General features: G+C 36.2%; 1 protein-coding gene across 2 annotated transcripts in view; it reads right to left on the bottom strand.

The window, feature by feature from the left end:
- Window positions 1-14,565, bottom strand: part of DGKB (diacylglycerol kinase beta) — a gene marked incomplete at both ends in the record, with an annotated part of 297,216 nt that overhangs the window by 231,797 nt on the left and 50,854 nt on the right. For both annotated transcript variants that reach the window (XM_084201490.1, XM_084201489.1), the window contains 3 exons: window positions 8,339-8,458; window positions 8,956-9,030; window positions 10,428-10,477. In XM_084201490.1, the coding sequence (XP_084057616.1) occupies window positions 8,339-8,458; window positions 8,956-9,030; window positions 10,428-10,477 (245 nt within the window). The remainder of the gene's footprint in view (window positions 1-8,338; window positions 8,459-8,955; window positions 9,031-10,427; window positions 10,478-14,565) is intronic.

The following is a 14,565-nucleotide window of genomic DNA, read 5'->3' as shown; positions in this document are numbered from 1 at the left end:
CACTGGTGAGCATAAATTTTAATAAAAATTTAGCTTTGTCCTATATTAGCATATACTGTATAAGTTATATCCTTAATAATCAGTACCGCTCTGTTCTAGATTTAGAAGTTGATACAAGTCAAATACAATGAAGACTTCATCATCCCTGTGGGCAGAAAAGAAAAATCCCAAAGCAAAACCAGCACTGTCCGGCTCAAAGCTAGGTCTAAGCCAGAACACAGCTTTGAAAATTTCCTACAAGTTACCTAGGAACAAAAAAACCTGAAGTCCATTAAAATAATTTTTTTTTCTCTAGTATATCAGGATCAGAGCATAAGTAATAGCTGCCCCAATATTACCAGCAGGAGTTCAAATGCCATCTTTGACAGCTGGGCAATGTCAGGGTCCCCTTTCTGCAGCAAAAGCACAGCAGATGCCTAATGTGGGATTCTCAGGCTGGCAAAGAGTGTGGAAGTTTTCCAATTTCCCCTGAAGAAGCAGAAATAGATTCTGCAGCTGTGAAGCACTAGAAGCCTGTCAAACTCCTTCATGACTGGCAGCTGAAGAGGATGTATTCCATTAAACAGAGCTCTCTAACTTCCATTTTTCTTCCCATTTTACTACCATATTCCACACATTTTTGAAGAATTGTGAAACTATAATATAGTATGTGAATTTCAAGCCTTCTGAAAGTAGGCAATTATTCATTAGACAACAAAGACCATGTAAATCCTTCTGAGAAAAAACAGCAGACAATGTACACTTCAATTTTAACATCACTCAGGTCATCAACACAGAAATCATAAGCCACAAGCACCTAAAATGTGAGCTGACCAGCCTTCCTTAGCAAAATACTTGCTGTTTAGGAAAATTAACAGAAATTCAAACTTATGCACAAACTTGCCCCTCTTCCACAATAATTGTGTACTAATTTTTAATTTTAATTTCATTTTTAAAGAATGACCATTATATGTGAATATGTCACTTCTTATTTGAGCAGAACATATGGTCTAACTTAGCTGGCATTTTCCTTATCAGAAAAACAAACAAGTCTTGATGTGGGTGTTCTGCCAATTAAAACACTTAGCTGTGTTACAGACTGCAACTGATGCAAATCCATTACATAAACACAATGCACTTTTGGAAAAGAGCAAATTAAATTTTTGCTCTTGTGCACTGCCAAAAATAAGCAATAAAGTCCTGCATATGATTATGCATGCACATAACTTTTTAAAACCCTGCCAAGAGAAAAAAAAAGACATAATATGAAACAAAGCTACCTCAATGCAAGTCTTTAAGTATGAATAAAATCCACAATTCTGACACATCAGTGCATTTACTGACATTAACTCATTTCACTTCCATATCCTGAGAAAGAGTTTAAAACCAAACAGACATTAAGAAGATCTCAAAGCAGGGCAGGTACAGTAAAAATCTCTTCCTCACTTCATTATACACATCACTGGAAATCAAGCCTCCATATGTCATACCCAGACTTTTAAACATAATGACAATAGTAACATTTATTTTGTTAACAATGGTTCTCTTAACTCATGGTCCTGACCCTGCCACCATGGATTTGATTGCCAAAGCTACCTGACCTTAAAAAGCAAGTCAACCATAAAAGAACCAACCTTAGGACTAGTGGAAAATTTTATGCTATTAGACTTTAGCTACACATCCCTAACCTAGTTTAATATTAACTTATGTCAGCTTTTTAGATATTTGTGAATAAGGTAGACAGAGATCTTCAAGATTCTGAGACTTAGAGAAAGTAATTAAATACCTGATAAATTTTGATTCCAGCAAACTTACCCTCTTAAAATAGCTACAGAGTGTCTAAAAACCCAGAATATTCAGTATTTTTTCTATGAGAAGGGTTAGTAACAAGTATCCAAGTGAGAAGGATGTTATGCAGTAGTTGTTATTCTTACACTGATTATTTTGTTTCCATTTATTTTAAAAATATTTACTTGACTCATTCAAGACAATTTTATTACTGATTTTCAGGTATTGTTCCATCAGTGGGAAGGCGAGAAGGGTTGCCATTAAATGATGCAGCAAACATAGATTAAAACAAATATCATTACATTTTTATACTCCTTTGGTGAATTCACATCACATTTTGTTTTGTTCAATTTGCTTTGGGAAGGAAGTGCTTTAAGTCTGTTTTTGGTCAAGCAGAGAGGGAGTTACCTGACTCAAGGGACACACTATTCGGGAGGCTCACTCCTAATTTCTGAGATACTGGTATGTGAGAAGTCAAAACAAAAATCTTCTACAACCTTCATCCACACACTTATCCAGAAACAGAAAAGGGAGCACAGGAGGGAAAATTAAATCGTTTTTAAAAGCTTCATAAATAGCCACAGTATAGAGTTTCCCTGTCCAAAATCTGTAACCATCTGTCATCTGCAGAGACTTTGATGATGCAGAAATTAAATTGTAAATAACGGTAAACCTGTATACCTGCGTGAAACACCATTTATTTTACACCTTATACACAGAAGAGATTAGTTACTCCTGACTTTTCCTGGGCTTTTTTCAACCTGGTGGGAAAACAAAAGGGACAGCGGGGCTGTAGTAAGGAGAGGAATTTGTGAAGCTGCCGCAGGGCAGCGGGGCCAGCCCCGCGCAGCACGGCCAGGGCCGGGCCGAGCAGCGCCTGGGGTCCGCCAGGGCGGCCGCCCTCAGCGGGGACACCGCGGCCTCAGCGGGGACACCACGCGGGACACCGCGGCCCCACTCAGGGGGGACACCACGCGGGACACCGCGCCCTCAGCGGGGACACCGCGGCCGCCCTCAGCGGGGACACCGCGGCCCCACTCAGCGGGGACACCGTGCGGGACACCGCGGCCGCCCTCAGCGGGGACACCGCGGCCGCCCTCAGCCAGGACACCGCGGCCGCCCTGAGCGGGGACACCGCGCCCTCTGCGGGCCCTGCCGCCACAGCAGAGCGGCACCACAGCTCCTTCATCCCTCATGGGGAGTCCGCTTCCAGCTGGGAACGAGCTGGCACAAAGGGAGCGAGCTACAGCTCAGGGGGCCCGAGTCTGCCCTCCGCCCGTATGGAAACAGCGCGCGGCGCATTGGAAATTCGGCCTTCCAGAAAACTCACACTTCAGAAAGGACTTACAGAAATGTCACTCAGACAGTCAAGCCTTTCGTTGTCCTTTCTTCCTCGTTGAACAAAAGAAATAGGAGTCTATGAAACTGCCCAGGTGCTGAGCAGTCATTTCAAGCTCCAGCCTGAAAGGATTACTCACGGTTTAACAGATCGCACCCCGGACTCGCAAATGTTTGCAAGTCTCTAGTTTGGTTCCATTTTAACATACAACTCAAAAAGCATGGCAACAATAATATAATATTATATTATTATATAATATAATAATACACGGTAAGAAGCACTATTTCCAAGTGTGGACTCCCACTGAAACATTCTATCCCACATTTACTCAAAAGAATTTTAAAAGTTCTTTTTAATTATTTGAGTACAATTGCATAATATTTGCTGTTTGAGGATCCAAAGTAAAATTTTAGGAGTATATCCATCCTTGGGATTTAATTGAAACATAGTCTCAATGCAACACAAATGTTTGTCCCGCCAAAATTTACCTTGATTTAAAAGGTGAAGGCTGGAAGTTACAATTAGTGATTTAAAATAAAGGTATATTTGCTTTATTTCAAATTATTACTGACTTTATGCAGCATTTGCTGTTTAAAGTTCTCTCTCACCTTAGGGCAGCTATTCAGCCAACTCTACAGTAGCAGGTACAGTGCAACCGTGACATCTAGTGGCCAGTGGAGAGGGAATTAAATACTTCCCTAAAATACAGTATTTCTTTAAACACTAGCACTTCTGAACTTGCAGTTTCCGCTTCCTTTTTCTGCATTCACTGACAGTAGTAACCATTTGTTACAGGAAAAATGAGACCAACTATCTGGCATGCAATTATTTTAAAAGAGAAATCAAGTGCTTCTATCAAATCATGGTGGAATAATATTGTACAACACCAGCCAAAGAGCATAGTACAATGCTTATGGCTGACAAGACCCATCATTAAGAAGCCTTTTGTGCATAGATTACAAAAGAAATTTTAAGTGATAATAGGAGAGTCAATGAGCTAAATCTTCACCTTCTCTTTCAATGTTAATCTATTTAGAGCAGAAGCAAATAAAAATGTAAGAAACTTCAAAGGTTTCTACCGTGGAGAAGTAGAATAAATAGCCTAGTGTTCACTAATGTGCAAAAGACCACCTCCCAGAAGAATCAGGAGTAGTGCATCGATGTCTCTGTCCAATTTGTGTTTGGTAAGAGACTAACTATTGTCTTAAAATGTAAAAATAAATTTGGAAGGTTGATGAGGACCCTGAAAACTCCAGACTGAAGTATGACACTCCGCAAAAAAATACCTCATACATTTATCACTAAAAGTTAAACCACATAAATAAAAATTTCCTACATAGATAACATTTTATTTTCTCACTTTACATGAGAATTTCTTGAAAAAAAATCCATGAATTGAAAAAACTTTGTCTTAACAACAAAGGTTTCAGCAGATGCCATATAGAACATATTAGGCAGTGTTAATGGGAGAAAGGATAGTCACCCAATTACAAATGGATTATACATGTATAATACATCCAAGAACTTTTCTTCTGAAACAAATTGCCAAATAGTACGTCTCTATCTCAGAACCCCTAAAGAACCAATTAAGTTCTTATTTAAGTTCCTTATCTTGTATCCAAATTGTTCATTTAGAATATCAACTGCCTTCAAAAGCACCAAAAAAATCAAATATGTCATTTCTTTCCTGGAACATCCTCAGAGACAGAACTCTGTATTTCTAAAGTCTACCTTCATAACAACTCCAAAATCAAATCTTAGGAGGAAACAGAACATAAAGCCCAGCAAACTAAAACAAACTGGATATTAAGGTTGATTTCCTAGGGAAATAAGACTTTTTAATGCTCTTTGTCCCATTATCTTCATCACTCTAAACTGCACCAGCAACTTTTAAATTAGTTTAGTAATCTCAAATAAATTTGAAGGGCACTAGAAATTTCATGAAAATCTATGAAAATGTTGGGGGGTGGGGGGAAGGAGAGAGAGAGCAAAAGAAAAATCAGGCAGATTTCCTTGTTACTTCTCTGACTTGATAACAGGTGTCTGGTAAATGCTTGTAGCTACAGCCTAACACTCTTGTCTCTCTCTGAAGGGATTACTGATGAGGTCAGAGGGCAAAGGCCACAAAACTGTGAGAGGTTAGGCTATGTCAACCCCACTGCTCATAAACACTGACTTGTTTATTCTTTTATTTTTAAATCATATAGTTCCACACTTCACTTAAATGCTTCTTTTTAAAATTTTCTGACTAAATCATCTAATACAGTATGATTGAAAAGCTTTAAATGTAATATAGAACTTTTACACGATATCTGACCTTTTTATATAGCTATCACAGTAAACTAAGGATTAAGTATAAACAATATAGCTGAATTCTGAAAGTACTATGACAAATCTGCAACTGAACTAAATTATCATAGCTTCACTGATATTAGCATATTAAATGAGACCAGCTGAAAATCTTCTATCCTTCATACAAACTCTATAAAACAGTTAAGTACATTACAGTGTTAATGGACGCCAACCCAAAACAAATTAAATATTCCACTCATATCATAATTTATTTAAATAAACTATAATGACAATTCTTTGTCACTGTCATACTAGACAAGCTCTAAATTTGATCTCTTGGATTTAAAATTTTGTCATTGTGAGTTCAGTACAGAACCAATACTTACAAGAAGGTGACGGAATAGTTTGGTTGTGGGTTTTGTTTGGGGTTTTTTGTGGTTTTGCTTTGGGGTTGCGGGAGGGGAGGGGGTGGTTAATTTGCTGTTTTTTTCCCTGTGATTTACAACATATGAAGATTACTTGGACAAGTCTAAGCAGCATAATCCAGTAGGTTATGCCCCTTATTTTCACATACTAATCAGCTTGAGGAAAACCTTAAGATATTAGCACTTTTATAAGTGAGTCCAAAAGATTCTTATCTCTTATTTTTCATTACCATAACTAAAAGGAGGTAGATAGAACATTTAGAAAGCAGAGTCCTGGGAAGCTAGGTTTGCAAAATCTAACAATGGCATGCAAAAAGAAATAAGAGCATCCCACTAATGGGATTGATGCAATGGAATGAAGAGCTTGGATAATACATTAGATGCTGCAAAACCATCAAAATCATGCTATCAGTTTACACTAAATAACAGACAGGCATTAGTATTGATTTCACTTTTCAGTGTCCTAAAATACAATTTTATTTGAACTATGAACAAATGGAAGTAGTGTATTTTTGCTGGTTTAATGAAAAATTGAAAAATTTTGCTTTTCTCTACATACAATGTGATGGTTTAAAAAATTAAGCAGTTTTAAACATAAAAACAGGAGCCCTTTTAAAGGGCAGTATCTTGGCCTAGTGAATCATTAGAAAATTACTAGAAAATCAGCTCATATGTAGGTAATGGAGTTCACATAAACTATGCTTATTGATAAAAAGACATTTTGCATGCTATTAGAGTATTTCTTCCATGACTGTACATTTCTGTTGTTAAATGCATCAAAATGCATCTGTTGAATGCATCAAATACTAGGAATACTCCTGATGACAGAAACACTGACCCATGCTAACAACAGGCTGTAGAATTTTGATCTCTATTTATGCATTCTTAGTATTTCCATAGTAAAGCACGATAAATATCTAGAAACTAGTAAAAATAGTCAAAATGATAAAATGATAACATAGCTTCTTTATAACTTTTGCTTTACTATGAAAATAAACTCTACAGAATGATATACAGTAATTTATGCCATAATTTAGGAGTTTCAAATTATGAAATGTAGATATTGAAAAACACTCCCAGAGCACTTATACTATGTGTCATAAAAGAAAAATCTGTACTGAAAATCACTAGCAGTTATCTGCTATACTGCTTACTTCAGAGCCTTTCCAGGCCTTTGTTTAGATTAATTCTGTGGAAATAACAGAATTCAGCCTGATAAAGATCTGTAGTTTGATGACAGTAATTTAACATTTTTCTTACTCCGTCTCAATATGGAATTAAGGAATTAGTACTACAGTGATCCAGACACATTGAAAGTTGTCTTCAATTCAGATATTTTACTTGCAATTTAATTAATTAGATTTTTCAAGACATATATCTTTCATTCAATAAACTCATTTGTTACATATTCCCCTACACAAAGTATCAATCTGAGCATTCTTCATGCAAATAAAATAGCATAGAGCAACTAGAGCAGTGTAGATTGCACTAAATGGGGAAAATAAATATTATTTATTATTTTCAATATGTGAAAATTACTTAAAAGAAAAGATTAAAGAGAGATTAAAAGGCATTCTTTCGAATAGCAGAAATGCATTTGAAGCCCATGCTTCAATAGATGAGTTCAAAATTAGCTCAAGTATAGGACAGCAGGTGGCACTGACAACATGCCAACCTTATAAAAGCTGCATTGAACTGGCAGAAAATTGATCATATTACATCTGTATTACCTTTAATGTGAGGTTGTAAATGTAGACAAATGTAGACAACATAAGCTCATATTTCATAATACTCTATCCATTGGTGTAAGCGTCCCCCTTGATATTACTTCTTACTAGCACTCTCTTTACTAATGTAGTTACAGAGACAGAAGACCTTCACAGGGATGTATCATGACAGGACAAGAGCCAGCAATAATTGCTGCAGAATAAATTCTATCTGCACACATGAACAAAAACTCTTTCCCTTGAGAACAATTAACAAAGGGAAAATTTGCCCACAGTACTGGTAGAATCCACCTCACTCGAACTATCCAGGCTTGACAGGGCTCTGATTGAGATAACTCAGTCTGTGGTGCTGTCTTTAATTAGGGACTGGAACAGAAGATCCCCAAAAGTTCTTTCCAACCTGGATTGTGCTGTGACTCAGTACAGTTAGGCCACACAATCCAGTACCATGCCGAGAAGCTTCAACACTAATCACAGTCTGCTGTAACAAACTCATGGGCAGAAAAATACACTTAACATATAATGCTGCAGCTTGGAATTAACATGTTGTTAGCAGAAAAAATTATTTAGCTTTTTACAACTTCCAGCTCCAGAGCCAGCTTATTAGGGGGTGCTTTAAACTTGCCAGTGGTTCTGTGGAGTTGAAGACACTTTGTTCTTTGCAGGTCATTCAGCCATAGTAAAGAGGAGTAAAGCAAAGTCATTCTTTTTACAGGCCACAGAGAAACTAACCTGAAGGCCACAGTCAACATGCAAGCAGAAACTTGATGCTACTATTTAATACCTACATTTTCTAACCCAAGAAGGACCAAGAGTGGGATTGTTGTCATTCCTCCTTGGATCCACTCTTCTAGGGAAACAGTGCCATCATGATCATAGTCAATTTCTTCCATCATTTCATGAAGAATCTATAATTTAATGGAAAATCTTATAAGTTCTAATTTATTATTACTATACTTTAATACAGCAACTTGTTAGGACATGTGCACATCTCCAATTCTCTCATACAAAAAATAAGAAAAATATTACTTGCATGGTAGCTGTAGTCAAATGAGTATAGACAGTTCAGAAAATAAAATGTCATACTCGTATTTGCATTTTATTAACACGTAAATGTCCCAAACCAACTTGTGTCCTTTGTGCACTCACTCTTAAGAAATTTTCAGAGACAAACCAGTTATGTTATAGAAGTCAATTATTACATTTATTGACCATTTAATAGATCAGATTTAAACAGCAAAATACCAGTAAAAGTGCTAATTCACAATGCTAATTCGTAGTGGAACACAGGCTTTTCTTGTTTCTACCATACTCACCCATGGAATGCCACGTGGATATGAAATATCACACAATTATGATAGCTATTTCTAGCAACATTAAAAAATTGTGATAACTGGATACCTACAGGGCTTAATTCAGTAATATCCCATTCAAGGTATTCTGCAACATGCATCATTTGAGCAATGATATTTTCCAGCTCCTAGAGATGAATGAAAAAGTATGATATTTAATGCAAGTTTAAAAGAAAAATTCTACTGCAAGAAACTAATAAGTCAACCATATTGCATTCAGTGACACTATTTCATCAACATCCCTGATGAAATGTTCTTTTCACTGGAAGCTGTATTCTTAAGTGAATTTGCTTACTAGCAAAACATTCTGCATGGACTACAAAGCATTCCGGGAGGTGAAATACAGCCCCACAATCAAAGTAATTGAAAGTAGTCAGAGATTCTTCCTTCCTAGTTATCTTTCAAGCACCCATGTTTTCATGATCTAATTTCCACCCTGTGATAAGATCATGTAATGATATTTAAATTCCATCACTCAAACCTGAGTGATGGAAAAATCACTCAAAAAACAATTAAAATTATCAAAATTATTTTTACAGTAATTGCAAAAATCACAAATTTCTAATAGAAATAAGGCATAAAGTGGATTCTGTAAATTACTGGAGATTTATTTTCTTATCACTAGAGTATTGCAATTTCCCTTCATCATGTATCACTAGGGTTCTTCTATACTTATATATACACTTTAGCTTTGTAAACATGCTCAAATGCTTATCTAGGACCATTCTAAATTCTTATTTGTATCCAGGCATCTAACTCAACTTGGTATTGCCTAAAATTATGGCACTGTATTTACTTTACACCCATATAGAATTTTGCTTCCCTAGTTCTCAGCAACTTATGGGAATCACCCGGTCTTCCTTATCAATCCATTCTATGCTGTCTTCCTTCCAGTTGATATAAAAGAAGATGGGAAAAAAACCCAAAGGAAAAAAAAAATAACACTACTAATAAAACACTTGTTTCTATTAGCTATCTATTTTTTCTATAGAAAAAATTAGTTACATCTTTTAAAATTATTTCCATATCTCTGACTTTTCTTCAAACATTTGGTTGGCCTACTCCTCAACTCTGCCCTTAAGATTGTTCCTCCATTCTTAATAATAACATGGAAATTGTGATATCTCTCCACATAAATCCACTGTGCGACTCTCACACTTAACCTTTTTAATGAAGTCTTTAAAAACGGTGCTTTCATACACATCTCCCAGCAGCATATCAGAATTATTGGAATTATATTAACATGTCCCCTACAGTAGTATCATTAAAAATCAGAAGACTATAGAAGAGAACTCCATGACAGCAGTGTCAGCAACTGAAAATGTATACAGTTGTAGAAGCAGCATTTTCTCATTGGAAAAGAAAACTCAAGCATTAATTTTCAAATGAATGAATTTTTATTGACTATATTTTATACTGCTTTTAATAATTCAGGATAAATCTAAACTTGATTAGAATTAATGTAGTTTTGTAGAGTTTTGGCATGTTGACATACTCTTACAATGTAATATATAAAAAACATTACCGAACTATCCAGGTATCCATTCCCATCTGTATCATACAAGCGAAACATAACTGAAAAGAAAACAAAGAGAGAAGGAAACAGTTAGAAAACACAACAAATACATCACTTTTCCATTAAAAAAAATCAAACCAAAACAACTTAAGCCTGAGTTTCAAAGAAATATTAACATTTTTGTTTAATGACCAGACTAGTTGTATACCCTCCAAACAAGTTGCATTACGTGAAAGGTTCACTCAGCAATACCCTGCCAACCAAGAACCCTGCCTCCAACAAGACATATTAGCCAGAGAGTACAACTGCACCTTTTCCACACTCTAACAGCTAATTTGGTGAGTGAATATGATTTTGCTTCCCTCTGGAGAGGATCTGTCTTCATAAGAACTACCAAGAGGCCCTTCTCTGTGATCTCAACAAACAGAAGGTAATGCCCAATTGGCCACAAACATTGCTAAGCCTCCCTAAGGTACAATGCTACTACTCTCTCTTGGCTGCAGCTATCACTATTTAACAGTAATACTGCCTTTGAAACATTCTGACCAACTAAATTAAACACAAGATTAATATTTTAAATATCTAATCATCCAAATCCAACAATACACATTAATCACAAACTGCCAGCATGACTTCTTCCAGGACCACACTTGCTTCATCTTTTTCCATCTTCCACACTTGCTTCGTCAACTTCAAAATGTACCCCCAACATTCTGGGGAACCACACAGACAAAAAGGTATATTTTGACAATACCCTGAAAAAATATATGCTTTCAAGATTGTATCATGACTTGATCCCAGCCAAAAGAAGGGGTACAAACACCATTATCAAGATATTTGGAACCAGCAAAGCATAAAGCTTTCATAGGAATACCGTTAGAAGACTAAAAAGGAAATCCAGAAGCCTACAAATCCCCCACTCTTTGTCCCTACTTTCAGGGACAGTTTGTCAGAGCTCTGAAATCCAAATACCCACCATGGTCCTCAAAAGCACAATTTTTTTTACCCCTACACCTATTTTTTAGGGATGAAGAAGTCAGCACATGTAGTGGTGGTTCCAGGACAATGTAATGCTTTCATCAGCAGCAAAACACAAATAATCTGTTGTCCAATCAGATGCCTCTGGAAATGTAACATATGACCTATTTAACATTGAGGAATCCTACCACACTGGATTCATAGCAGATACTGCTACGGTGCAAAAAATTTCACAAACAAAGCTTACCATAATTTTGAGGAAACAACATAATGAGAAGTAAGAAGAAAGAATTAGTAATTTGAGAGTAAAGTTCAGAAAGAACTTGATCATTTTTGGACTTACAGCAAAACACATTAACTGTTATATGTATTGGTATATTTCACCTATACCCTCCATTTTGGGAATGAGTTGGTCATCTAACTGTGTGGACAAAAGGTAAGCTCTATACCTCTCTACTATTTCAGCAATTTTTGCCACTACCTTGCACTGCTCTTCAGAGCTGTAATACAAGATTGATGATTTTACAGCAGTACACTATTTCACGCCACAAAGGCCCATGATTCATTAGTTACAGGTTAGGAAAACCTATAAAAATATCCTTCTTTCCCTAGAGTTACCGCAGCAAAATTGTCTCAGCGTAAAACAAGTTAATGCCAAAAGCCACCAGAGACTGGTACTGCCCCTGGCAGTACACCTTCCACCAAAGCTTCTCAGAGCTTGACAGCTAATATTGTCTGGCAAAGGTATCATTAGGCATTCACAGTTTCCACAGGGATGAATCACTGAATCACTCAACGATAAAGACGAAATAATTTGGCTCTCCTTCCTCCTCCTCTGTGATTCTTAGATAGTAGTTGAGAGAATGTTTTACAGTAAGTTTTATCATCTCCGTGACCTTTACCTGCTGCAGAGCAGTACTGCATACAACTTTTTTTTTCCTTTAACATGAATCAGTAGTTCTAATCAATAGTTTAAAACCAGACATTAGTGTAATTGTAACTGTTTCACCTTTGTAGAAACAAAGTCTTTCCAATTACATAAGGATAAGGTAGCAAAAAGGCTCAATAGATTCTGAAAACTATGCTACTGGTGTGGCATGCAATCTCTTTTCTATTCATATACTGCTACATATTCATGATCTTGATTTACACACTCTAGGAGAAAAAAAAACACCAAAACCAAACCAACAACAAAATGATAAAAACAACCAAACAGAAATTTTGATGAAAACTACAGAGCCCAAGTCAAATTTTTCTATTTCTTTTCCCATCCCCTTAACTGCTTAGACTGACTGTGCACTCAATTTCTATTTCTAGATGGCAATTTAACTTTGAAACATAAGATATGTGCTCTCAATCTATCTCTGTAAGGAATGCTTGGGATTTCCTTTATATTCATATCTATATTAATAGATATGCTGAGCATGCCAAACAGGTGAGGTTCACAGTATGCAAGACCTCTCTACACTTTAATAGGTTAGAAAATCCATTTATCTTCTGGAATATTTATAAATCTCTGAAAATCTGAAGATCATATAGATCCAAAGATTAAACTCTTAGTGCAGTTTATCCTCCAGCCTACATCAAATTTTAATTGAAAGCACCACTTCCATGTTCTGCATGTCCTGAATTAAATTCCCAAACACTCAGCTATGACTCATTTTTTCCAAATTTTGTTACCTGAAAAAAAAACCCCAAAAACAATGAAAACTGTTTTTTCCGTTCATTGCTACAAACTTAAAATTTACATTAGAGCCATTGGACCTACTGCTTTCATATTTAGAGGAAGAGTTAAATTATACCATTAATTTATAATGAGAATTCAACTGCAATCAATGGAAAAGTCTGCATACAATGGTGCAGTATAACCTGAAATTTAAATACTAAAAAGCAAAAATACGTGGTATATTTCAACTCTGTATGACAAAGAGGAAAATAAACCCATTAAACAACCATGCCCAGAATTATACGTAGCAAATACAACTGACATTGAATACACAAAATATTTAAATACCATACACATATTAAGTCGTGCTCCCCCACTCTTAAATCACATATAGCAGTCTTTTGCCCTTGCAGCTCCTGTTGCAGGAAGTACATGGAAAATCCCCATACTGTAATTATCATCTGCTCCTCTGTCTCTCCTCCTTTCCATTGTACCAGCTCCAGACACCAGGGGAGGCAAGTGATCTCTATTTCACGCCATGGCTTGTGCATCGAGCTTCTCAGAGCTCTGGTAAGGCTTGCATAACTAGCTACCATGCAGCAGTTATTACACTGTAAGTTAAATTCAGTCCTTAGATCTCAGTTTTTCTGTGTCTGTGTTCTGAATGCACATGCACACTTACATGCTCATATTTTACTCATATGATACCAAAACAATATTACCAAATTTAGGGGATTTGCTGTGACTTTGCAATACAAAGTTGCCACTGTAAGCTAGCTACAGGTTAACAAAACATCAAGATACTTCAGCAACCTTGTAATGAATTTCTTATTTAGGCAGAAGCAGCCTACTGTTTCCACATCCTAATATACTGAACACTTACTTTGCATATGAGAGCCTGATTCCACAAATCTTTTATTAACAGACCAGTTATGTATATTGAAGTATACTTCTCCTCAATAAGGACTATATGATTGGTCTGACTGTTTAGCCACATGAGAAACTGACTTCTAAAATTCCACAATAAGGAAACAAGTTTTCTGCTTTTTTCCTCCAATTTATAGATCAAACTCACAGGGTTTTCTTTTTGATTTTTTAAACAGGTAGTGGTTTAATGACCCAGGCCCCTATTTAAAAAATAAAAAACAAACAAAACAACCAAACAAGAATTTCTAACTTCCTGTGTCAAGCACTCCATCCTAATAGTGATGTAGACTTGGATCTTTCTTGGCTTTTCTGCATTCAGTACTATTATATTGCCCACAGCTTATATTAGCAACTATTCTTTGTTTGAATTAGGATGTTTAGTACAGATTATTCAACCCACCTATAGCTCTCTAAGTAAACATATAGTTTGTCTGTTTTTCTCAGATCTGATACTAAACAAGACATGACAGTATAGGGAGCATTACTGTAACTACAGAATGCACAATTCTTACTCCTCATTTTAGCAAATGCTAGATAGAAAAATTTTCATTTAAAATCTCACAATTAGCAAGAATA

This window comes from Fringilla coelebs, assembly GCF_963513975.1.
Source record: "Fringilla coelebs genome assembly, chromosome: 1".
NCBI lineage: Eukaryota > Metazoa > Chordata > Aves > Passeriformes > Fringillidae > Fringilla > Fringilla coelebs.
This window is presented reverse-complemented; position numbering and strand designations above follow the sequence as displayed.